The 26,066-nt window shown below is 36.2% G+C and overlaps 2 protein-coding genes across 2 annotated transcripts in view; both read right to left on the bottom strand.

Annotated features, from left to right (window-relative positions):
- The window catches only part of LOC123673508 (dendritic arbor reduction protein 1-like), a 475,514-nt gene that overhangs the window by 112,789 nt on the left and 336,659 nt on the right, over positions 1 to 26,066 (bottom strand). The gene's annotated exons all lie outside the window — the stretch shown is intronic.
- On the bottom strand, positions 8,079 to 11,661 carry LOC123673506 (uncharacterized protein K02A2.6-like). The gene is made up of 2 exons (XM_045608024.1): positions 11,546 to 11,661; positions 8,079 to 11,477 (listed from the first exon to the last, which is right to left on the bottom strand). Exons 1-2 carry the CDS (start codon positions 11,637 to 11,639, stop codon positions 8,284 to 8,286), a joined length of 3,288 nt encoding a protein of 1,095 aa, XP_045463980.1. The 5' UTR covers positions 11,640 to 11,661; the 3' UTR covers positions 8,079 to 8,283.

Genomic DNA, 26,066 nt, shown 5'->3' on the forward strand with positions numbered 1-26,066 from the left:
CTAAATTTCTTTCCAGCGAGCATTATTTTGAGGTCTGAGAACAGGAAAAAGTCGCTGGGGGCCAGATCTGGCGAATACGGTGGATGCAGAAGCAATTCGAAGCAAAATTCACGCAGTTTTGCCATTGTTTTCATTGATTTGTGACACGGCGCATTGTCTTGATAAAACAGCATTTTTTTTTCAAATGCGGCCGTTTTTCAAAAGTTTTTATCCTTCAAACGATCCAATAACGCTATATAATAATTACTGTTGATGCCATAACCTTGCCAGCTGACTGTTGTGTTTTTCCTCGCTTTGGATTCGGTTCATCGTGTGCAGTCCACTCAGATGACTGTCGATTGGACTCCGGAGTGGAATGATGGAGCCATGTTTCATCCATTGTCACATTTCGACGCAAAATTCAGGTTTATTGTACTTGAACAGCTTCAAACACTGCTCAGAATCATTAACACGTTGTTGCTTTTGATCGATTGTAAGCTCGCGCGGCACCCATTTTGCACACAGCTTTCTCATGTGCAAATATTCGTGAATGATATGATGTACACGTTCAGATGATATCTTCAGAATGTCTGCTATATCGATCGACTTCACTTTACGGTAATTCGAAATTATTTTATGAAATTTTTTGATTTTTTCGTCGCTGACTGCCTCTTCTCTGCGTTCACCGTCTTCGGTGCTCATTTCACCAAGTTAAAACTTAGCATACCAATCAATGATGGTTGGTTTTCCTGGTGCAGACCCCGGAAACTCTTCATCAAGCCAGGATTTTGCTTCAACTGTATTTTTTTTCCTTCGAAAATCCTTTTTTTTCAACTTTTTTCGAAGAACAAGAGTTGCTACACTCAAAACGCAATATCTCACAAAGTAATGGTCTGACTGCTGTCAAAGATTGACACGTATAGTTTGAAGGACTAACTAAAAATCATATGGTTTTAATACTAACACCGCCATCTGTCCATCAGACCGGGGACTTTTCAAATGGCCTTATATTGCTGCCTCAAAATTTGAAAATTACAGGCAACATGTAGAAATGATAGAGCGATCTGTTCAGAAAAGACTTGAAGGAGAATTCATAGAATCAAACTCCAAGCTCGCGCACCGATTACAAATCGATATAAACGCCCAATTCCGGCGTATTCCAACGTTATCTGACCGAATATCGAACCTTGGGGAACTCCTCGAGCCATCCCTGCGGCCTATGATTCATCGCTATCGGTTTTAATGGCGGTAGAAGTTCAAATTCGAGCCCCACACGTGCACTTATTGATTCTCTCTCCTGTACAGTCAATTAGCTGAAATATCGCAGCGTGGGACGTTTATTATTTATAGATCCATTTCTCCGTTGTCTTCGATGTGCCTCTTTCTCTATTTGCATTTCTCATTACCATTGAAAATTGAGAATATCGTCGGTCGAAGCGTGGGTGAGTATTGTTGAAATTGTTGATGTTAATTAACATAACGTAACGTAATTAAATGCCAAATCAACATCGTTTTTATTTCTCCTTTACATCGTCTTTTGTTCTCGCGTAGTTGCTTGTTGGTGTACTGTTTAGTTCGATCTAGTGTAGGATACAGGGAGCAGGCGAAAGGTTTTGGTCTGAGAGGTGAATATGAACCACGTCGGATTGTTACATAAGAATCGCTATTCAGAAGAGGAAACAGAATATTTCGATTTGAATTGAAATAAAAAACTGAAAGTTAGGCATGTTCCAGTTTTTTCGTCTGTTTTCAATTATAAAAACTTCTTATTTCTTAAAATAAATTCCATTTTGTTAATCAAATCACAATATTCAATACTTGAATCGAAATTTTTTTTTGGTGAAACACAGATAGTAACGCAAGGAGTAAATGAATGAATTTGGAGAAAAAAATCATGAAGTTTTTTTCATGAAAACAATTTTTGTTACTTGAATTTGTAGTCGTTTTTTGCAAGTTTTTTTTTAAATTTTACAACGAACCAGCTGTTCAAGGGGATCCAAATTTGATGTTTAGTTGTTGTTTAAATGCCTAAAGCACGTGTACGCGGAGTTGATCGACAGCTAAGTGAATTTGAAAGAGGTATAATTATTGGTGTACGGAAGGCGGGGTTGTCATTTCGAGAAAACGCTAACCGTACGAATAGAAAGCCAACTACTGTTATGAAATGTTGTCTAGCGGGGTTTGATTATTCCCAAAATCGCAGAAGAGTAGGCACCGGACGTCGAAGGGGCACAAATGAAGTTCAAGATCGACGTCTAAGACTTCTGGCCATTAGAAACCGATTTGCGACAACTCGATTTTTGGCTGAAGGGTGGTTAGGAGAACAAGGCCATCCTGTAACTGTCAGAACGGTTTACCGCCGGATAAGGTCTTTTGGACTGCAGCATTATCGACCCCATCTTGTGTTACCTCTTACGGTTGACCATCACCGGCAACGATTACAGCGGGACAGAGAACATCTACATTGGAATGTAGGAATGGCATCAGGTCGTCTTTTCTGATAAATCTTGATTCTCCTCGGATGCACATGATGACCGATGAAGGGTTAGACGACGTAAGAGAGAAATACGTGAACCTCAGTTTGATGTTGAGCATCATGTACACCGGACAGTAGGCGTTATGGTATGGGGTGCTATTGCACATGCAAATAGGTCACCTTCAGTCTTTATTCGAGGTAACTGCGTTAACTTCAAGGAATACTGAAGCCATATGTTTTTCCTTACCTTAAACGGCTCGAGAATCCAATATTTCAGCAAGATAATGCCCGACTTCATGTTGCTATAGTTAGTTCAAACTTTTTCGAAGCGACCCATGTGAATCTTTTGCCATGGTAGCCCAGATCCCCCGATCTTTCGCCCATAGAGCATATTTGGGACATCATGTGTAGAAGCCTTGGAAATTTACCCCAGCCTCCACGAATTTTGGCGGCTCTGAGACATGAAATACAGGTAGCTTGGGATAGAATCCCTCAAGAAGAAATAGACCATCTTATTGCATCAATGCTGAGACATGTTGGGGAGTGTATAGAAAATCGCAGTGGACAAACACATTATTAACAAATTTATTAAAGAAACTGTGAACTATCCGTTGTTTTCTCCAAATTTTATTTGTTTACCCCTTGTTATACTATCTGTTTAACAAAAAAAAATTTGAAATTTAAACAGCTTCTTCTGTATGTTGCAGTTAGTATATTTCATGGTTTGAATTGCCTTTTAGATATTTAGATAGAACTTTCCTTTGTGTCAGATTAAATTATATAAATATGATGAATATTTCACTCAATATTGGAAATTCGGATATTTATAGAAATAAATTAGGAGATAATTCAACAATTTTTCAAGGAATTCTAAGAGGTCCATATGAGGAATGTTATTTATTTCGAGGTGGAGGGTTCTAGGGATTGAAATGACAATAAAACTATTTTTGATTGGAAAAACTATTCTATCTGAACCAACGCTTCTTGAGGTAATCACTGAGCTCTATCTGACGAGGCTTGAAGGACAGGAAATTGTCGAGATTGAGTTTATGTTGCAGCCCTTCATTCCAACAATGAACGATCGATATCTTCAGGCTTTTCTACCAAAAAGTCCAATTTTCAAAACACAAAAGATCCCATTGTCCATCCAGACAGATCAGCTACCGCATCAATATGAGAGTCACCCCGATGACGAAAACAAGATAGCAACGGGTGCCAGTCAAGGTGGCGTTGGTCGATTTCCAGTTGAAATTTATTCATTAAGTCCGAGAAATCGGCATACAGGCCGCAATTCATCATTTCGGACTAGTTGTTATTAAGTTGTAACTTAATATGGATATTCCATTTGGCTACGTTGGGAGATAATGGTTTGGAGACAACTGCTTGGGAGTAGACTTGTCGAGTTGATGGACGCCGGTGACTCCGTTTCTGAACACTATCTAGGTTGTATATTAGTTTATTTTTGCTGAATTTCTTTCGGATTATTGAAAAAACAACTACAGCTAGAACCTCTCGGTAAAAAATATTGTATTCAGTATCACCAATATCACGATTTTGTGTTAATTTGCGAAAAAACGAATTTGTGAAGTTTCGTTTCCTTCAGTTTTCCCTTCGAAAATCAAGGATCATCTTCCCAAGTAGGAGCATCAATATTTCAAATAATTTCGTACCGAATTTCCTTGCTTCTTTAATTTCTGAGAAAAATTTTTGAAAAGTTTTTTCCTTGGACAAATTTCAAAGGTTCGTTATTGGATAATATAAACCAAAATCGAATAAAATTCGTTTCTCTGAAACTTCACGACGCGACGTATGATCATGTAATAATTTTGTTAGTTCTCCGGAAATATTGGTCTTACAAAATCAATATTCGATATTAAGGTATCGGGACTGAGTACCAAATTCGTTGTTTATCGAGAGAATATCAGAATCCCCTTGAACTTGAAAAAAATGCAAGTCATATTTAAAGGCTCGATTTTTGAGAAAATTAATTTGGTGAAAACCGCAACCTCATAAATTCAACTGTTTTCCAACTATAAGAGAAAATTAGAAAAAAGACGTGAAATGATAAGATCTCATATATTCTTTATTATTGGTGTTATCAACATGAAACAAAACTTTCTATAGGCACTTTTTTCAGTAGAATCGTTTGGTGTAATCATTTATTTATTATTGCAATTAGTTTTGAAATTATAATAGAAACTCGTGTTCTTTTAAATGCAAACCATATAAAATTCTATAATAAATTAAATCAATCAATTTTTCAAAAATATACAACATGATATAAATTTCTTTTCAAACTATAAAAAACATCAAAAGTTCGAGTTTCACACTACAAATCAACCAGGTATCTATCTTTGATAATCTGTGAAGTCCAGATAATTATAATTTGGTGCCACCAAGGACTCCGGAATTAATAACGTTATTTTTTCTTCAAGATTTTCAAATTGATAATTGTTGTTCTTTGTATGTGACCAAAGGAAAAATCTAACGGTGTTAAATTCGAAGACCTTGGTGGCCACTGAAGATCACAGGTAATCAAAGATAAGTTCTTGGTTCATTTTCCACGTGAAACTGAAACTTTTGATGATTTTAATAGTTTGATGAGAAATTTATATATCATGTCACATATTTTTGAATGAAGAAAAATCAAGCGATTTAATTTGTTCGAGAAATTTATATGGTTCACATTAAACAGAACACATGTTTGTATTATAACTTCAAAACTAATTTCAATAAAAAACAAATGATTACACCAATGGATTCTACTGAAAAAAGTGTCTGTAGAACGTTTTTAGAATTAAAAACCTATGTAATTTCACCATGTTTATCTATGTTGAATAAACATTATTATTATTATTATTTTTGTATTGGGGAGTATTGAATGTTGACTTTTTAGTAGCATATAGAACCTACCAAACTAACACAATTTGGAAAGAATGAAAAGAAAACAACAAATTTTTATTACAAACAGAATGGCATACCGGCAACATTGTGCATTGATGGCAACAGTAGGAAGAGCAAATATTTTCAAATTTTTGAACGCTCCAAGCTGTAACAAGAAGTTTTTAGTTGTTACTAAAAATCTCACTTTCTTCTGCCATCATTTCGTACCTATATAATCTATATAAGTCATTAAAAAAAAAAAAAGAAAATGCCAGACACGAATGTTTGCGAATATTGCATTCTGGAAATAAATTATAAGGATTTTCCAAAGACCCTCCAATTTATGAAAAATGGAAATATTTCAAAAACGTCATGTTTTAAGCTTATGAAACTTCGAAAAAAATTAGGTTCATTCATTCCTTGCAATGAAAAAATTCAATAAAAAACAGGGAGGTCCATAAGAAAAACATGTTTTGTCATTTACACTTTTTTTGGAACACCCTGTATATTTTCCGAATCTGTCAGTTCATGAGTTACCCCCTATCCCACAAGACTGCGCCTAAACGAGCCCGATAGCGTTTATGAATAATTTCGCTCAAAGACGGATGACCCCATCATTCTTATTCATTGAGTCGCAGATGAGTCCGGTGGCTGCATCAGATTACCTAAATGCTACTCCCGAGGTGGTACACGGGTAGCCGGTACGCGTCCGGTGTGCGGTAGGCTTCATCAGATAATGCAAATCGCCATTCTACGTTCTCCCCGCGAACAGTTGGACGCCGGGATAGTTACGATTAGGGGCCGTACAGGTGGCGCGATCCTGATGACATTGAGCGTCAGGAATATCTAGATCGAGAAGGCTGGAGGTGTTTCGTTCTCGCTTTCGACCATCTCCAGGTTTCGGACAATCGTGTCAGTGGGACGTCGTGATGGGGAATCTGGTGCTCTGTTCTTGACCTTTCGAGTTTTTGAGGTTTTTTATAACCTCTATTTCTTTATTGAAGATGCCAATACTGCTCAGATACTTTTATTGATCTTAACGTTTCAATCTATCTTGATACGCTGCTTGTTCATCTCGTGAAGCCAGATGCGTCATTTGACGCATGCTCAATCATCACTTTGTACAATATCAAACCCTTCACAGCGTTTTTCGCATCTTGAAATGTTGAGGGTGTTGGGTATCTTTGAGCGTTCACAAGATATATCATCAAAATACTCCAATTGAAACTGGGGTATAAATAATGGTGACTTTCTGAGACGTGATGAGTGGCGTCTCGCATGGTTCCATAATAGGTCCTCTCTTCTTCTTTGTCTACTTTAGTTAGGACTAGTTCTGTTATTTCTGCTGTCGGTCTTTGTGAATCCCGACGTCCAACTGTCATACCACCTCTTGGGCGGGCGACCTAGAGGTCTTTTCCTCTGTGGTGCATGATCTTTGGTCCTCTTTGCAATTCTGCTAACGTCCATTCAATGACGTAATCCCCCAATTTTCTTTTTCTCGATCTCATCCACCTGACCACATCGTTCATCTGTAGTTCCTTCTCTTATTCGGCTGCTCCTTATCTGGCCCCTCAGTGTTACCCCCCTTATTGTTCGTTAGTGTTTTCGTTTCGGCACTTCTCATCAGCTGTTTTCGGCTCTGGTTTCAGATGTATATGTGAGAATAGGTACATGTGAAATAGGTACACAGGTCTTGTATCTATATTCTAACTTTAGTGCCTTTTCACATATATTTTGTTATTTCAAATGATGTCTTTCCCGATATTCTCGATGTCTTTATTACGTTTGCTCCAACTTTTTCGATTAGGTTTTTCTTGTTGGTATCTTGCGAACCAAGATAGTTGGACTTGATAATTTGTCCTAATGAATTGGTACTCCTATTTATAATTATTTACATTGGATCTTCCTTATTCAATTGAATCGGCTTTTTTTTTGCTGGCGATTTCAATATTTACAGTGATCAAGATTTTAGAATTATTCACCTACCCTAGAAGATTTTCAGACGTTGATAACCTCATATTTGCAGTATTCTATATTCGACCTATGTTCGACCCAGTCTTGAATACGATCCACTGTGGACACCTGTCCTATCAATTGTATCCTACAACCTACAAGTATGAGGAGACTTGATCTTCTACGTCCCAAAGAAACCATGACTCACCCTCCAAGAACACCCTTTATAACAAAATCAGAAATGTAGAAGTGTAATAAAAAAAATGTATTTTAACAACATACATTCATGCACGAAATTTCAATCTGGTTGCATTCACCGTTTAGAAGTTACAAGGAGATTTTTTTTAAATTTTATCCACTTTGGAAGTTTGTATATATCTCCCTCAAAATGCATTTTGCGCCATAATTTCATGCATCAAACTATATTTATTTTTTAATGTACTATCACCTCCAGAAAGCTCGGTACACATTTTCGACTCGCCCTATATGACATTACATTATTGAGAACATAACCCGAATAATCAGTATTAACATATATTCTTTTGAGAGAAAGCAATTCAAAAAATTATTTACTTCGAACAATAAAGCATGTGTAGATGAAATGTCAGTGTTAGCAGGGGAAATGTCAATGGAGCATCATAAATTTCAGCGCATGACAAGAGTACAGATAAAAATCTCAGCAAAAACTATGTCACCCCGTATAGATACAGTGATTGGTTTGTGTATTTGTTTACAGAATAAGTTGACATATTTATTGTTGTGTACGTAGTAATAAATTGCGGTGGAACTGCTTAAATTCTTTATTGAAAGAAATATGAAAATTAATATCACTGAACATATGCGTTCTATCTTCATACGAGAATTGAATTGATCAAGACGGAAATCTCCCAGACCACACATAACTTGCGCACTAACAACATATGCGCCTAAGAAAACCCCGGGAAATACAAACAATTTAAATACACGATACAACATTCCTCCCTCTGTAGGAGTTAAGTACAATTTTCAATTCCCAATCGTGAGGGTGCTTTACGCAATCGTGTAGATCTCCTTAGGGTACAAGCGTCATCTGGAATTTCTGGTTTTAGTGGTACACCATCTGGTTTAATTTCTTTATTTTGGACAACATTTCCGTCCAAAGTATTTTGCTTTTCAGCAACATAATCATTGTCATTATTTTTCGCTGAAGGCAATATCGTAGGAAGCTCAATAAATGTGTTAGATGGTGTGTTGCTAATTTTCAAAGGTGTGTCCTCACCAATGGAACGCATTTGATCGACATGGCGCTTCCAAACTCGAGAATCATCCAATTCGATCAAATAAATTAAACTTCCCAACTTCTTTCTCACAGTACCAAACTGCCATTTATCGAACCCCAGGTATTCCCTAACCATGACTCTTTCCCCCTCTCTGAAAACTCTAAAATCAGTATTTTTAGAAATATTTAGTTCGTATTTTTTTGGAGGCAAAATTAAATCAAGTCTTGTTCGAATATCCCTACCAAACATAAGATAAGAAGGACTCACTCCGGTAATGGTGTGAGGCATTTTTCGGTAATTAATAAGAAATTTAGACAAATTCAATTCGATGTCTCTCTCATTTTGTCCCAGAGTTTTTAAAACACCCTTGAAAGACTGAACATATCGTTCTGCTAATCCATTTGTAGCAGGATGATATGGAGGTGAGAACTTGTGAAAAATTCCATTCTCTCTCAAAAAATTCTTGAATTCAAAGGACGTAAAAGTGGGTCCATTATCGCTAACTAAGACAGCTGGTAGACCAAAAGTACTGAAAATTTTTCGAAGTAGAGGTATTGTAGTATGAACTGTCATATTTTTGACAACATGTATTTCCGGCCAACGAGTATATGAATCAACTAAAATAAAAAAGTAACGATTCATGAAAGGTCCGGCAAAGTCAATATGTACTCTTTCGAATGGTTTACTTGTCTTTTCCCATGGATGAAATGGAAATTTAGCGGGATTATTTTTAAATTTATTACATTCAGAACAGTTTTTAATTTTATTTTCAATATCGACTGATATTCCAGGCCACCAACAGTAACCTCTAGCCAATTGTTTCGTCTTAATTATACCAGAATGTGTTGAGTGAAGCTCATTCAAAATTTTTGGACGTAAAGATTGTGGTATAACAACTGTTTGTCCACGGAACAAGCAGCCTTGCTGTAAGGAAAACTCAGATTGTTCGACATTGAAGCGATCCTTTTTGGATACTTGTTTACCTAGGCGTAAAGATTTTATTAATTTGGAAAAACTGCGCTCTTTCGAAGACTCAATTCGTAATTCTTCGAAAGTGACAGGTAAATTTTGTATTTGATATATTTCAAATGCATCAGATTCATCGTACATATTAATTTGCTTCGAGTTTGTAGGTAATCTGGACATAGCGTCCGCATTTGAATGTTCTTTTGAATTTTTGTATTTAATATCGTACTGAAATGTTTGCAAAAATAATGCATAATGTTGCATTCTTGTGGTAGACAAAGTTGGAAGATGTTTTGATGGTGAAAAAATTTGGATAAGAGGCTTATGATCTGTATACAGGGTGAAACGTCTACCATAAAGGTAATAAAAGAATTTCTTGACACCAAAAATAATGCTATATGCTTCTTTATCAATTTGTGAATATTTTTGTTGAACTGTCGATAAAACTTGTGAAGCGAATTGAATAGGTCTTTCAGTACCATCTGGATAAACATGTGAAAGTACTGCGCCAACCGCATAGGGACTGGCATCAGTAGCCAAAATTAATGTTAACTGAGGATCGAAATGAGCCAATACTCGATCGGAACTAATTTCTTTCTTGACAGTATCGAATGCTCTTTGGCATTTAATGTCCCATTTGAAATCTACACCTTCTTTTAATAAATTGTATATAGGGTATAATTTTGAACTAAGATTTTCTAAAAATCTTCCGTAATAATTGATTAAACCTGTAAAAGCCCTGACTTCAGTTTTATTAGTAGGTATTTTTGCGTTTTGGATTGCATCCATTTTCTTTTTCGCTTTATGTATGCCCGACCTATCTATAACATAGCCGCAATATTCTATTTTATCTTTCATAAATTCGCATTTTTCGTAATTAATTCTTATATTATGATCTGAAAGTCTGCATAAAACTTTTTCCAGTCTCTCGAAATGTGTATTATCATCAGGGGCTGTTATCTTGATGTCATCTAAAAATACTGAGACACCGGGTATATCTTTCAGCAAATTTTCTATCAGGCGTTGCCAAATAGCAGGCGCACTAGCAACCCCATACATTAATCGAGTACATTGAAAAAGTCCTTTAGGTGTACTTAATGTTAAAAATTTTTGATCATCCGGATGTACTTCTAATTGTAAATAGGCCTGTTGTAAATCTAATTTCGTGAACTTATCTCCCCCAGCCATAGTGGAAAATAAATTTTCGATGGAAGGTAGAGGATACTCATCTATAATGAGGTTTGGATTTAAGGTTATTTTGAAATCACCACAAATGCGAATTTTCCCATTAGCTTTTACAACCGGTACAATGGGTGTAGCCCACTCAGAACGCATGACTTTTACTAAAATTCCTTCCTTTTCTAAATTCAACAATTCTTCTTCCACTTTGGATTGTAAAGCGAATGGAATCTTTCTAGCTCTGATGAAAACAGGTGTTGCATTATTTTTCAATTTAAGACGAGCTTGAATATTAAGAATTTTACCCATTGATTTTTCCAAAACTATTGGGTATTTTTGTAAAATATTTTCAGGTGTATTCATAACGGAAATTTGATTAATATTTTGTAATTTAATGTTCAATTGACGTATCCACTCACGGCCTAAAATAGGTTTTCGATCGGTATTAACAATGTATAAATTCAAAATGTGAGTTTCAGTTTCATAAATGCAACCCACCCTTGAATAGCCCACAACATCTAACACTTTCTTGCAGTAAGTGACTAGTTTTAAATCAGTTTTTTTAATTTGTAAAGTAGGAAAGAAATTTTTGAACATAGAATAACTCATTATACTTACAGCAGCTCCACTGTCTACTTCAAAAATTAAAATTTTACCTTCAATTTTAATTTTGACCATAAATTTTTCCCTGTAATCGATATGTTCGGATTCAATAGAAAATAGTTCTTCAATTTGATTTGTACTTTCTGTATTTTTACTTTTGAAACAAACCTTTCCCAGATGACCCTTGACCTTGCATTTGGAGCAAATAGTGGTAATGTGCTTGCATTTATTTGCAAAATGTGTGGGAGATCCGCACCTGTAACAATAATTTTTAAAATTAACATTTTTGGAATTATTTGATGAAGACTTTGCAAAAGCCCTTTTAGATGAAAATCGGTCATTATTGCCTTTTTCACACTTAACACTGTTTACACTTGCACTTGCCACATTGCTTCTGTGTAGTTGTGCCGCATCTCTTGCTGATGTTTCCATACTGATAGCTACTTCTAGAGCCCTCTCTATAGTCAGGTCCTTCATTTCCAACAAACGACTTTGAATATTTTGTGTTCTCAGGCCAAACACGAATTGATTTCTCAATGCTTTCTTAAGATAATCACCAAATTTGCAGGTCGTAGCTAAACGTTGCAAAGTAGTTAAGTATTGTTGAACACTTTCCCCTTCATTCTGTTTCCTTTGTAAGAATCGAAAGTTTTCTGCAATTTCTAATGGTTCAGGATTGTAATGTTGTTTCATTTCCTTAATTAGGTCATTGTATTCCATATTATTTGGATTTTCAGGTGATACTTTGTCGCAGAGAACATCGTAGGCATCAGGTCCCATGTAATGTAATAAGTATGCAGCCTTTTTCTCATTAGGAACCAGGAAAACTTCGAAGGCACTTTCCAAGCGCATTAACCAACGGTCGAATTTCTTTGAAACATCGTATGTTTCGATTGAAAACACTGTATGTATTGAATGTGTAGGAGCAGACATCTTGTTTGAACGTAATTGATGATTCTTATACGTGTCGGTGGTATTCTCTGTATTGTCCGTTGTTATTTACCGTAGATTCGTAGATCCTCGTCGCCAACTGTTGTGTACGTAGTAATAAATTGCGGTGGAACTGCTTAAATTCTTTATTGAAAGAAATATGAAAATTAATATCACTGAACATATGCGTTCTATCTTCATACGAGAATTGAATTGATCAAGACGGAAATCTCCCAGACCACACATAACTTGCGCACTAACAACATATGCGCCTAAGAAAACCCCGGGAAATACAAACAATTTAAATACACGATACAACATTTATATTGAAACACTTCCTCTTCATCCAAAAAAAAAATCCCCTTCCTCTTCATCAAAAGTTTTCGACATATTTATTATAATTAAATCTTAAATCAAAAAAGGAAACAACCAGAAAGAAGTAATAAATCTAATAGTTTCCTTCACGGGCGTAGCCAGGGGGGGGGTTTTGGGGGTTCAAACCCCCCCCGAAATGTTGAAGATGTCAAAAAAACTTATTCTTTTTTCAAAATCTCGAAAATATTTTTTAATGGAATTTGTAAAAAGTGAATGAAATTATCACTCTCAGTTCAATTAATTTGTAATGTGAAATTTGAATTAAATTACCTCTACGTAATCCAGTCAATTTGTGCTCACATGTGCCCCTCAAAGGAAAGTAATGAGTTAGTTTGATTTTTTCGCTCGTATGTAACGGGTGTTTTTTTTCGAGGTATATAACTTTAAGTTGGCATTTCTGTTCAAGATGGCGACCGATTCAACAGCTGTTAAGTGATTTATTCTCAGTTCGGTTTGGCAATTCATCATGAATAGAAACATACCTGAAAAATGCTTGAAAATAGTGCAATTTTATTTCGAAAATAATGGTTCTGTGCGAAATACGTATCGCACACTACGTCCATTAGCGATGAAGCGCACTTCTGGTTGAATGACTACGTCAACAAACAAAACTGCCGCATTTGGAGTGAAGCTAATCCTCAAGTGTATGTCGAAACACCGTTAAATCTAGAAAAACTGACTGTTTGGTGCGCTTTATGGGCTGGTGGAATCATTAGTCTGTACTTCTTCAAAAACGATGATGGAGAGAACGTTACTGTCAATGGTGATCGGTAGAGAACCATGATTATTAACTCTTTCAATCCTGAATTGAACAACCATGATGTCCAGGAGCTGTGGTTCCAACAAGACGGCGCAACATGTCACACAGCTCGTGCCACAATCGATTTATTGGAAGATACGTTTGGTGACCTCCTAATTTCACGTTTTGGACCAATTGGCCTCCAAGATCTTGTGATTTAACACCGCTAGACTACTTTCTGTGGGGCTATGTGAAGTCATTGGTCTATGCGGATAAGCCACAAACTCTTGGCCATTTGGAAGACAACATTCGCCGTGTTATTGCCGATATACGGCCACAAATGTTGGAAAAGTCATCGAAAATTGGACGTCCAGATTCGACTACATCCGAGCCAGCCTTGTCGGTCATATGCCATAAATCATATTTAAAATGTAATGCCACAAGATTATCTTACGGATAAATAAAATTCATATCAATCGAATAATCCATCGTTGTTTTATTGCAATTTAAAGTTCTATAGCTCTAAAAAAAACACCCTTAATTTTTTTGGGTTCTGAATCCGAATCTGAGGTTTAGCACCAAAATTCTTTGACAGAACAAAAAAAAAATACAAAAAAAATTTAATCTTCTGACGTTTCCTTCCATAAAGTTTTTTGCCCGAAAAACCTGGCTCAAACGATAGTTCAAAATTGGCGTATTATATCTATCTCTGCTAAAACTCAGTTGATGGGATAGTTTTAATTTCTTCGATTCATTATCTCTGTTTCTGGGGTGCAGAATTCGAATCTGAAGTTTGCCACCAAAATTTCATGATAAAACATTGAAAAAAATGCAAAAAACGTGATAACTATAATTTTTTACCGGTTTTTTGCATATAAACTTTCTACTCATAAATTTGAATTTGAGTACTCTGTTGTATAAATACTACGACGGCATTTTTTTCCTAAATATATTTATAGGAATCGATGTAAAGAAATAAACTAAATTTCAAAAAATGATTTTGAAAATGCTTATTTCTTCTCAAAACATACTTGAAAAATAAAACTAGTGAAAATAGACTGAATGGGTTGGCTCTTTTGAAGTTGATATATTTAAAAAGAAAAACATAAGATTTTTTTTATAATATGTAAAACCCCCCCCGAAACTGAAACCTGGCTACGCCCGTGGTTTCCTTTATATATATCTAAAGCTAACGATCCACTCTAAAAAGAATCTGAAACTAAATGGATATCTTGAAAACCACCATGAAATTAATATATTGGACAAGTATTCACCAAATGGTTAATGGGTTCTTCTACTCCACACTCTCAAAATGAAATGCCATTTGAAGATAATACTATTGCAAGTCCCGAGTCGATTTAAAATACAACAAATTCTCCTGGAGATATTGAAACCTGGAACTTTCTCTGAAGAATCAACGATTAGACCTTTATTGAAAACATTACAAGAACTCCATTCCGAACGCCCAATTTCCTAGTCACTTTCATTAGGTTGAAGGAAAGTATTAATCCATAAAGGTTTAAGTGATTTTAAACTGGCAGTTCTAGTATATGGGAAGTATGATACAATTGGAAATAAGATCGGGTGGGAACGAAATTTTTCCCAAAATCTCTTGAATGCACCTTGTGAACGAATATGAGGTGGAACTATATGTGATAGCACTGGTAACCAATGTAAAGGTGTAGATCTAATAGTTCTACTGATAATTCTCATAGAAACTTTAAGCTGCGCATCAATTTTATGAACGTGAACACTACTGAACAGAACAGAACAGTATTCAGCAGCAGAAAAAAAACAAATATTTACTGACCAATCCGCCTTACCATCAGCTGCCCCTCATCGCTACCTTCGAACCGATGCAGAGTCGTAACGTAAGGGTCAGGAAGAGCAAAAACCCGATAGAAGCGGCGATTAAATCGATGCAAGAAAATTGCCGCGTCTGACCCACAACTCCAGGGCAAACGCCTTGAAACGTAATGACGGCTATATAAATCCTAGCATGCCGTCCATCCTGACATGACGTGCACGCCATTTCAGCCCAGATGCAACGCACGGACGCAGCAAGAGAAAAAAAATCCCAAATGGGTTTTTGATTAATACCCTACGTGATTATTCCTCCAAATTTCGCCGGGATGAAGACGAGAAGTAGATGGTTGTTAGAACGTGCAATTATCGAATTAACATCGTGCCAGATGTTCAGTTGATGAGGAAGCATTTCTCTTCAAATTGGAAGTTACGAAGATGATGCAATAGGGATATTTCAGTTGTGTTGATTTCGCGGTGAAAGTACCAGTTTTCGACGTTTGGTGGTCTTGATATAATTTAACAAACATGTGCATATAGGAAATTAGTATATCCTTCGATTGAAGACAAAGATATGTGATTATATTGCTTGGTAACTATCAGAAGCTGTTTTATTTTTTATATGGTACAGTTTTGAATTAAAGATAAATAGTACGTTATTTAGGAAATAAAAATCATTCCCGAGGTGTACCTATAGGTATACTATTTTTCCTACAACTACTATGAAAAGTAGTGTATTCTTCATAGCTTACTCAATTTCAAAACTATCTATTGCTCTTGCTGTGGGAAATATTATTTCTCACGGCACTTTGCCCACACCTCGCTTGGTAGACCAATGAAATTGGGCTTTCGAGTCGTTTCTATGGAAACGCAATAAATTAGCACATACTGTCAACGAAGGCCATTTTGATTTGAATCAAGTCCATTACTTGAATTATTGAAATTCGTGCAATTGTAGGAAAAGTATAGTGTGCAACATGTGGAGAAAGTCCTTTTCTGGCTCGTGTGTTTGTGGCACTCGCCTTTCAGGCTCGTGCCATAAACTTCCACACTCGCAAGAAAAGTTGGACTTTCCCCACTTGTTGCACAATATACTATTTTGAACGACCCGTCGGAATTGTCAATATGACATTTCAAATTCACGAACACAAGATCTAGATGGCATACAAAACTAAATTCGAATTTGATTATAATCACTGATAAATAAGGGTTGCCATATAGCTTTTATGAAAATCGAAAAAGTTTGCTTTTTCAACATAAATGTGTAAGGGAACTATTGAAGTTGAAGAAGCTGCTGCATAAATAATGGTGGATTCATTGCCACAAAAGTCTGTGTGTGGTAATACATACTAGTAAAGCGTGTTTTTCAAGAGCTTGGGAACTTTAGATAATAAAACATGCATTTATTCTCCAAATATGATTTCCGTGGCTACCAGTTGCATAGTCCATTCGAACAAACCTATTTTTCACTACTTTTCCCAATGAATCTGGCCGTATGGCTTCCATAGTGGCTTGCATATTGGCTTTGAATACTTTCAAGAGTTTGGCGCCATCGAGGTCGGCATAAACCAATGACTTAACATCGACCCCTAAATGTCAACACAGCTTGACATTCTCAACTGTCAAACCATACCCAAAACCATTAAAACTTTTCATGCAGTTAATATTATTATTATTAGAACTGGGGTCGTTGTAGCTTGGTATGCCCTCCGGGAACTGCGACCATGTAGATCTTTTGTTCTCTACGCTACTCACTCATGGAAACCCAAGAAGGTCGTCAATGGCGTTAATAGAACTGACAACCTCCTAAGGGGCCTTGGCCGTTACCTAACAGCTATCCAGAACCGCCTTCCCTATATGAATGGTTCTTAGGCCAGCCAGCTCAGGACACTTGCATACCATGTGTTCAGCTGTTTCTGCTTCTGATCCACAGAGTTTGCAAATCTCATCTGCTGACTTTCCCATACGGTACAAATGATGTTTGTACCAACAGTGACCGGTCAACAGTCCCTCCATCACCCGAAGCTCAGCTCGTGACAGCTGCAAGAGCTTTCTGTCATAATTAGGTGAAATCATCGCGAATTTCTTGGCCTGAGTAGGTCCAGGAGGGTTTGTCCAGTGGGTTATCCTGTTATTCAACTCCCATTAATGGATTGCTGCCTTGTATTGGTTTTTTCCTAGCCCACAGAAAAGTTCAGGCCCAACGGGTGTTAACCTTGATGCACTTTTTGCAAGTTCATTGGCTTTTTCGTTCCTTTCAACGCCACAGTGCCCTTTACCCATAGTAGTCACTTTATTGCCTCTGGCCAGTTGCTTTATGGTGTTACGGCACTCCCAGGTCAACATAGACCCCTGGGGCCCTGGCAGTACGATTCCAGGGATATCTGCCTGGTCTGGATGTCCATGGTGATGTAGACATGCACCACATTGAGGTTCATTTTAATACACTTCTGATCGCATACGTAAACAGCACGTATCTCGGTCTGTAAAATAGAGGGCTCAATTCCCAGGGCTTTAGAGATCCTCAGTTTGCCATATCCGGCAAAGTTCGTGCCAGAATTGTGAAAGCAGGTGGTGAAGTTATTACTTTCGATCAACTGCTTTCAGATCTCCACTTGGACAGAATATAGTCTCAATGCAAGCGCGTAGAACCGCTAGGGAATCTGTGAAACACTTCGGCCCAGCTCCAGGTGTTCCCTCACTCTCACACTAAGCCAAAGGTCAAAGGGACCCAAGTTTGAACGTGCTAGAGGACGTAGGAAGTCTTGTGGTTATGAGAAATAAGCATTTTAATTTGCTATGACAATATACCTCAATGCCAGTACCTGCCTTGGCTGAATTCCTAGCTTTGCTACGCTCGGCTATGAACTATCAGCCGCGGCATTCAATCTACTACTTTGCTGCCTAGTAAAACAAATTACGAGAAGAAACGATTATCTGAAACCTTTCGAAAAACTATGATTTATTTTTCAATTTTAAGAATTATAAAATTATCCAACTTTTTGATAAATGATCCCACTAATGATAAAAGCAACCAATATTTGATGTTGAATCTCCATGAAGCTCCCATATTGAAAAATTTCAATTTCCCGCCAACAGAATTCCTCTAACCTCACTTATTTTGTTTTACGATTCCGACTACAGACAACTAGGAACACAGAGATCTATCCGTAGCAGGCGTAAATCAAGCGCTCTATCACCTCATTCCGTATTATAATGAAGAACAATAGAACAACAAATCAAATGAAATATTATGACCCCAACGGCGATAATAACGACGTTATAATAGAATAGAGATGAAATACTTCATCTCAAACGATTCGAGTTAAATTTCATAAAGAATAATGAAATTACTCAACTTTTTGTATAATACTAATGATAAAAGTAACCAATACATGATATCCCAGCCATATATAGGGTGGTTTCAATTCGAAATTGGAGCTCCCATGTTGAAAAATTTCGATTTCCCGCCAATAGAATGCTCCTAACCTCACTTATTTTGTTTTATGATTGCGACTACAGACAACTAGGAACACAGAGAACTATCCGTAGCAGGCGTAAATCAAGCGCTCTATCACCTTGTTCCGTATTATAATGAAGAACCATAGAACAACAAATCAAATGAAATATTATGACCCAACGGCGATAACGACGTAAGAATAGAATAGAGATGATCAACTTTATCTGAAACCTTTCGATTTAAATTTCATAAAGAATAATGAAATTACTCAACTTTTTGTATAATACTAATGATAAAAGTAACCAATACATGATATCCCAGCCATATATAGGGTGGTTCCAATTCGAAATTGGAACTCCCATGTTGAAAAATTTCGATTTCCCGCCAATAAAATGCTCCTAACCTCACTTATTTTGTTTTATGATTGCGACTACAGACAACTAGGAACACAGAGATCTATCCGTAGCAGGCGTAAATCAAGCGCTCTATCACCTTGTTCCGTATTATAATGAAGAACCATAGAACAACAAATCGTATAAAATGTTTACGACCACTTAAGCAACGGCGTTAATCGTAACGCCTCACATAAAGATCTCGTTCCGTTCTACGTCCATCCTTAGTCTGAATCATCTCGGGCGCATTACAATAATGCGATCATTTAAGGCCGACAATAAACCGTGATCGTTAATCTAATAGTTTTAATCGCTAATTCAAATTACGAAAAGTTTCTAAATAAATAATTACACTGCTAACGGACTGGAGAACAATTAAACCCACATGGATGGGCGTTTAATAGGATTATTGCTCATTGGTATTATCTGGTAGGGTTTTATATGAGAAACTGGGAAGAATGGGAGATCGGAGTTACTTAATGGTTTGAAAAGTTTTTCGTCTTTAATTCATGTACGCCTTCATGCCCATTGAACGGCTTGTCCACTGTTTCGTAGTGCTCGAAAAATACGAAAGTAGGGATCATTATGTATCATAAGATGATAATTGATTCTCTTTTGTTCTGGGGAATCTCATACAGGGTGGCCCACTCGAAAAAGTGGAATATTTTCATTGATATTAATGAAACTTTTCAATGGATTCAATCTTTACTTGATGGAAATTGATAACATAATAATAGTTATTTATAATTCAAGTGCAGAAGGCATTGATATTCTTCCACGAGTTCAAAATTCAAAAACGAGCCAAGAAGTGGCGAGTTTTGGAATGAACGAGTGGTAGAATGAGCCTTCTGTACGAGTATTATACATTATTTTCTCTAATTCATTGCATTTTTATTGAAATTAATGAAATATTTCCATGAATATCATTTAGTGATTTTTGCATTGAAAAATGTTGGTTGGCAGAACTGATTTCTTTAAGGCAAATTGATGAATTGACAGATAAAGCCGTGGCGGAAAGTTCGGAGTACCAACATATAATAATGAAATATAACCATTTAGTGGAAATCATTTTGTTTTTTGTTAATGATAAACCGTTAGAATCCTTCGAGAAAAAAAATATTTAACTCTCCTAGAAATTTTCAATTTACGTTTTGAAATGTATAGTAGAATGCAAAAATCGAATGAAAAAAATGTCAGTCTGCCGTTCAGTGCTTCTGTCGAAAGCTTACGAGCTATTTTCATGAAATTGAGTATAAAAGCATAAACAGATATTGAATACACAGATACATGAGCTTTCAAATTAGTATTGCTAAGATTGTACTTAATACAATACTCATTACCGCAAACCCCTCCTCTTCATAATTATGAATTTTTTATATTTTTATCCTGATATAACCTATGTACCTATATGCCCAATTTGTCAACACGGATGCTAGCCCTGTTGACAGAGCCCTGGTCTAGCAAGCCGTCACATGTTCGAGTCTGAGTGAAAATTAGGATGTTTTCATTTATTTCCTGAAGCACTTTGATTTATAATTTCAATAATAAATGTTTGGAATATCTCATAACTCTCCCGAAAACATCACTTGCACTATCTTGCAGGAACCACCTCATCTCTTCCATATCAGGAATTAAATTCAGGCCAAAAACATCAGTTAATTTGGCTATAGCGTTGGGAATTGACAGTTTGACTGTTCTTCATTTTTCAAGAAGTACGGACCAATCACTCCACCAGACGAAATTGCACACCTGACACCATATACTGACTTTTTGTGGATGTAATGATCTCTCAGCAGTTACAAGAGGATTATCACTGCACCATATGCGACAACTTTCCTACTTCACATAGCCACCGACGAAAAATGTGTTTCGTCGCTGAAGAAAATTCCATGTGAAAAATCATCATCCAAACGTTGTTGATCAAACATTGAACCGGCATATTATGTTCTACGCATTTCAGTGTCAATTGGTTTTAGTTCTTGCGTCAAATGAACCTTATAAGGATGGAGATGCAAATCCAGATGCAAAATATGTTATAGCGTGCCGTAAAAGAAGCCCCAATGTTGTGCGAGCCGAGGAATGGATAAATTCGGATCTTCTTCTACATTTGCACTTACAACAGTTATATTCACGGTTGAACGTACATTTCGATAGTTCGATAGCTTCAATATATCAGTAATAGACCCAGAGTCTGTAGCTCAAATCGACAATTTTGTCGACCATAATCTTCCCGTAATGCTCGAAACGTATTTACTATAGAATCATTATCTTTATAGTAAGTTTTCACAATTTTCAGCAGTAAATGAACCATCACATATTGTTAAATAACTAACCTTCAACAGAACATAATTTTAGCATTAAAAATCAAAAAATTATTAACGCAAAAATTAGATCTCGTCAAATTATTATGAAATACAGTCGAAATTTAGAGGGAATCAAAACAGTTGACTAGTCATCAAGCTTTTTTTATATCACCCTTGATTTTTTCACCCGAATAGAATGCATTTCTTTTAGTTACAATTGATGACTTTGGCTGGTTTTAGAGTCACGCTGACCGTCAGCGCTGAAGCCTACGCGCGTAGCGATCAGCGCGTAGCAACTAGAAACTCGTTTCAGAGTCACGCTGAACGTCGTGAGGTACAGTCATGCCCAACCACAACTTCAATAAAAAAACCAGTATCAATATCGCGATTCATTGTTGCGTTGACTGTCCCCGTCAGCGCGTACGTTTTACGTAACACAGTAACGCTCCCTGAGCTCGGTAGCGCGTCAGCGTGGCCTGGTCAGCGGCGCTGACGCGTGGCGCGTACGCGCTCGATTCCTCAGCGTCATTCTAAAACGCTTCATAAGTAATCATACATATTGGCCTGTCAGCGCCGACGGTCAGCGTGACTCTAAAACCGGCCTTTGTCATAGTGCAACACTCCATAATTAATCTATCCCATCTATCGTCCTCTCATTACATGTGGAAGATCTCCTTATGATTACCAAAATGGCGAGCAATTGAACCCTCTATAACGAACCAAGCAGTGAGCATTTCCGTCAATTCGAAGCAGTTGCTCTTTTTGGTATGGACCGCAGACTTCCTTTTAGAGAGTCAACTAAGCAACGTAAACCACTCATAACAGGGTACCGAGAAACGTTGTCGTCTTAAGGTATAAGTCAATCTAGATTCCTCAACACACACGACCGGCTTAAAAAAAATGACTTTCTAAAACAAAGTAAACCACCCACGATCGGTCGAACGCCATTCAAGGAGAACTCGGTAGTTGCAGACCGTTTAACTCCTTTTTTAAGCCATCATCTGGAAAGTCGAGAGTTATTCTCCTGATGTCCGCCAGATCGGAGATAACGGAAACACATAAAATCAATTTGGTTGATTACGACTTCCTTTTCTGGGTCTACGTGATGGATTTCGATCCTGACGGTATCTGATTGATATTTTCCGATGTCATTGGCGGATTTTGATGCCGTTTTGATGTGGGAATACAGAGTGAGTTCTAACGTTCAGTGGATTTTGCAAGAGGAATAATCAAAGGCTTTAGGCCTTGATTCGAAGTAGATGACTTTTCATGTTTAGGATTCAATGAAAGATTGGCTGTTGAATAGTTAAGTACTAGTAAGCCAGCAGATCTACATCGAATAATCCTAGAGTACCTCTTTTTCAAAGGCGTAGAAATAGGGAGATTATAAAAATATAAAATTTAAAAAATCTCACAAAGACAAAGAACGAATATTTCTCCATAAAATGAACCAATAATAATCATTTTACTTTCCTTAGAAATCGACACGTCAGTAAAAAATCGGACTTCTTTATGATTTATGAGTTTATTATCGCTTTCAAGATAGTACTTTTATTACACTACGAGATCGTCTTTGTCCGAGGTTTATTATTTTCTTTTACTTAACCGCTTTCTCGGCATCGCCCCTCATTTGCCATCTGTGATTTTTGCATTCGTCATCGGTATACACTCGGTTTTTTGTTTTATTCTCGTCACAAAATTTCAATATGTGGTTATCAAAGAGCTGAACTGAGTAATTCGCATCAAAAAATTGTCTCAGCTGTGTTGTACAATTTATTGTGCTTCATTCAAATTGCAATTTAATTGTGAAGATATCAGTTTTGAATTGACTATATATACAGGATGTTCCTAAATTGGAGGTACAAATGAAAATGAAGAAAAAAGTCCTATAACATGAGTCCGCAAATGCTTTGTTTTTGAGATACAGATTTTAAAGTTCAAGTTTTTCACTACCTCCACAAAATATTCAACTTGAATTGGCATAGATATTCCAATTTTAGTTTTCATCATGTGATATCCTAATTTTGAATGCGATCTTACAAGGTTCCCGCTTCATTCATACAGAATTATTTTTTCGAGAACCACTGGTAGCTTAGAAAAATTAAAAAATAAACACTGGTTCAGTACTACACTTTTTGGTTCCTTGTAGTCTTGTCGTATTTGCAATCCATTTCGAGAAAAAATTCAAACAGCTCTCTATAGTAATTCTCAGGAAAATTCTTATGAAGATCCAGTTAGGTAGCTGTGATGAATAAATTAATCTCAAGTTTTGGTACTTATTTACCAACACTGTAGCAAAGATTAATAAAGATTCGATAAACTGGTTAAGCATCACAAAAAAGTAGGACTACCAGAAATACCCTGTATCTCGAAAAAAAAAAAACGTTTGCGGCATCATTTTATTTTTGAAATTATCCAAGGAATCTCTGATTTTCCTTCGTAATTCCAATTCAGGAACACTCCAGTAATAAAAAAAAAATTATTTCGTGTAATTTGGTTCAAACTTCCTCATCAAACCTCTTTTTCTCACATTATAGATATGAGTAAACAATGTCGTCAAGGAAATTTTTTTCGATTACCTCCCACAAGAAAAATAAAGATCTACGCCCTTGCTCTTTTTCCTTCTTTTTTGTTTGGATGTTGGAAAATAGTGATGGAGTAAGAACCAAAATCCATAATATCAATCAATAATGAATAAGTAAATCGAAAATAAATCTGAATATTTTTTATTATGGTAGTGTGTACTAATTACATTTTTATGCTGAACAATGTGTCTGAAGTCCGGAGTTGAATGAGTGCAAGCTATTCTCACTAAATCCTGATGATGACCATCTATCGAGATCGAAATTATTTTCGTACAGATGTTTTACTTGTTTTCATAAAACATTTCATTTATAGAGTCTGATATGAATGACAATTTGTGTTGTTGTTAGACGAAATCGGTTAAAATGTCAATATGTTTAACCTTGATCACTTGTACGTCTTAGGTAAAATCTAGGAATAAGCTTCAATGCGAAAATTATTCATTGAAATTGTGAGTTCAGTACTAGAATATTTATTTCTTATTTGTAGAATAGATGTACCAGAATAATAGTTCCGGATAATAATAAATTTCTGAAATGTATGCTAAGTCCATTACTGTTTTTTTTTTCAATATTGAATAGACTTAAACGATTCATTATGGGAATTCATCACTTTACCATTATATAGCAAATTACATGATTTGCACTAAATTTGCAAAGCAATTACACGTGTTTTGGTACAAAATGAGTTACATCTCACGCGTGTTACGATGCATCTACAGAATTAAATTACCGGAGGCCCATTTTTTGCTCTACGCCACTGCCTCCCGGCTTGTTTCTTTTGAAGGAAATCCATAATAACAAGAATGCTAATGCTGTTTCTCGTATATCAAGGAATTAATCACTAAACTAATAATGCATTTACCCATGAATTTTGTAACTGAATCTATTGAATGAAATTGATATAGTAGAAATGTGAAGGATTTGCTGAATATCAGCGTTTATATGAATTTATTAGACTGTCATAAATAAGTGACGTGAAATGAATTGATCATCAGATCAACTTAACGAACATACAGAAATGATTCAATTAATTGATGAAAACAACATACATGTCTTGGTTAATTTGTTGAACGAAAACTCCGGCATATACCTTGAGAATGGCTCATATCTGACGCATTCAATTCGATACCGAAAGTAAGGAATCCTAGAAAGTGCAATAATTACAGACTAATAAGCTGCATCCCTAACGTACTTATATAATATTGATAAAAATCGTAGACCAAAAAATATATATAAATATGTGTGATAGATATTGAAGATATATAGATGAATTTGGTTTCAGGAAGGTCTTGGGTGCATGCCTTGATGCCTTCTGTAGCCTCAATATTTTGCTGCAAAAATGTCGAGATCAGAGGAAAAATGTAAGGAAATCGAAGAGGATAACAAGGCAAACTGGGTGATACACAACATATAAGATAATCTGACGACACGGTCATATTTAGAGACAGTGACGAGTCCTTATAAAAAATAATGAATGATATCTAGGAGAAGGACAAGAATTCAGCATATTAATCAATCGAAAAATGACGAATGTCATGGTAATTTCAAAGACCAATAATATAACAGCCAACATGATGATTCTAGATCTAGAGGGCCAATGCATAGAACAAGTGAACAAAATCAAATACTTGGAATGCTGATGGATAACCGATAGTCTAAACTAGACCCAGACTTCGAAATAAAATCAAGAATAGAGAATGCTAGATCAGGATTTGACCAAATAAAATGACTAGAAACTAAGTCATTGAATGGTTGAATTATATTTGGTAACTGTGAGGAGAATCGAAGCAATTGAAATGTGTGTCTTCCTCAGAAAATCTAGGATTTCTTGGATGAATAAAGTATCGTATGAGAGAGTGCTAGGCAGTGTTCATTCAGATAGATAACTAATAATGAGAAATGGTTTGTACTTTGTGCAAGTATTTGATTTTGATCAGTACCACTAAAATTACAAAGAAGGAAAGATGGGCTCCTTCAGCACTCTTGATAATGCGAGAATTTTGCTGCGAATAACGAACGAAAACACGAAGAATTATACAATGTTAGACTTCTTGAAGAAAAAACATATTGAAGATGGATGATAATTGCTTGAACATACAAAAAACTTGAATCTGAACAAAAACTACATCTCTCCCTCTGTTCAAATGATTTTGATTACTTTTGTGTGCTGCCTATCTGTAT

The sequence above is a fragment of the Harmonia axyridis genome, chromosome 2, assembly GCF_914767665.1.
Source record: "Harmonia axyridis chromosome 2, icHarAxyr1.1, whole genome shotgun sequence".
NCBI lineage: Eukaryota > Metazoa > Arthropoda > Insecta > Coleoptera > Coccinellidae > Harmonia > Harmonia axyridis.

Bases quoted from the DNA above. Each gene is read 5' to 3' on its own strand.
- LOC123673506 (XM_045608024.1), bottom strand. From the start codon at position 11,639: ATGACCGATTTTCATCTAAAAGGGCTTTTGCAAAGTCTTCATCAAATA. The intron at 11,478-11,545 runs TCCCACACATTT...AGGTCAAGGGTC, and splicing joins TATTGTTACAGGTGCGGATC to ATCTGGGAAAGGTTTGTTTC.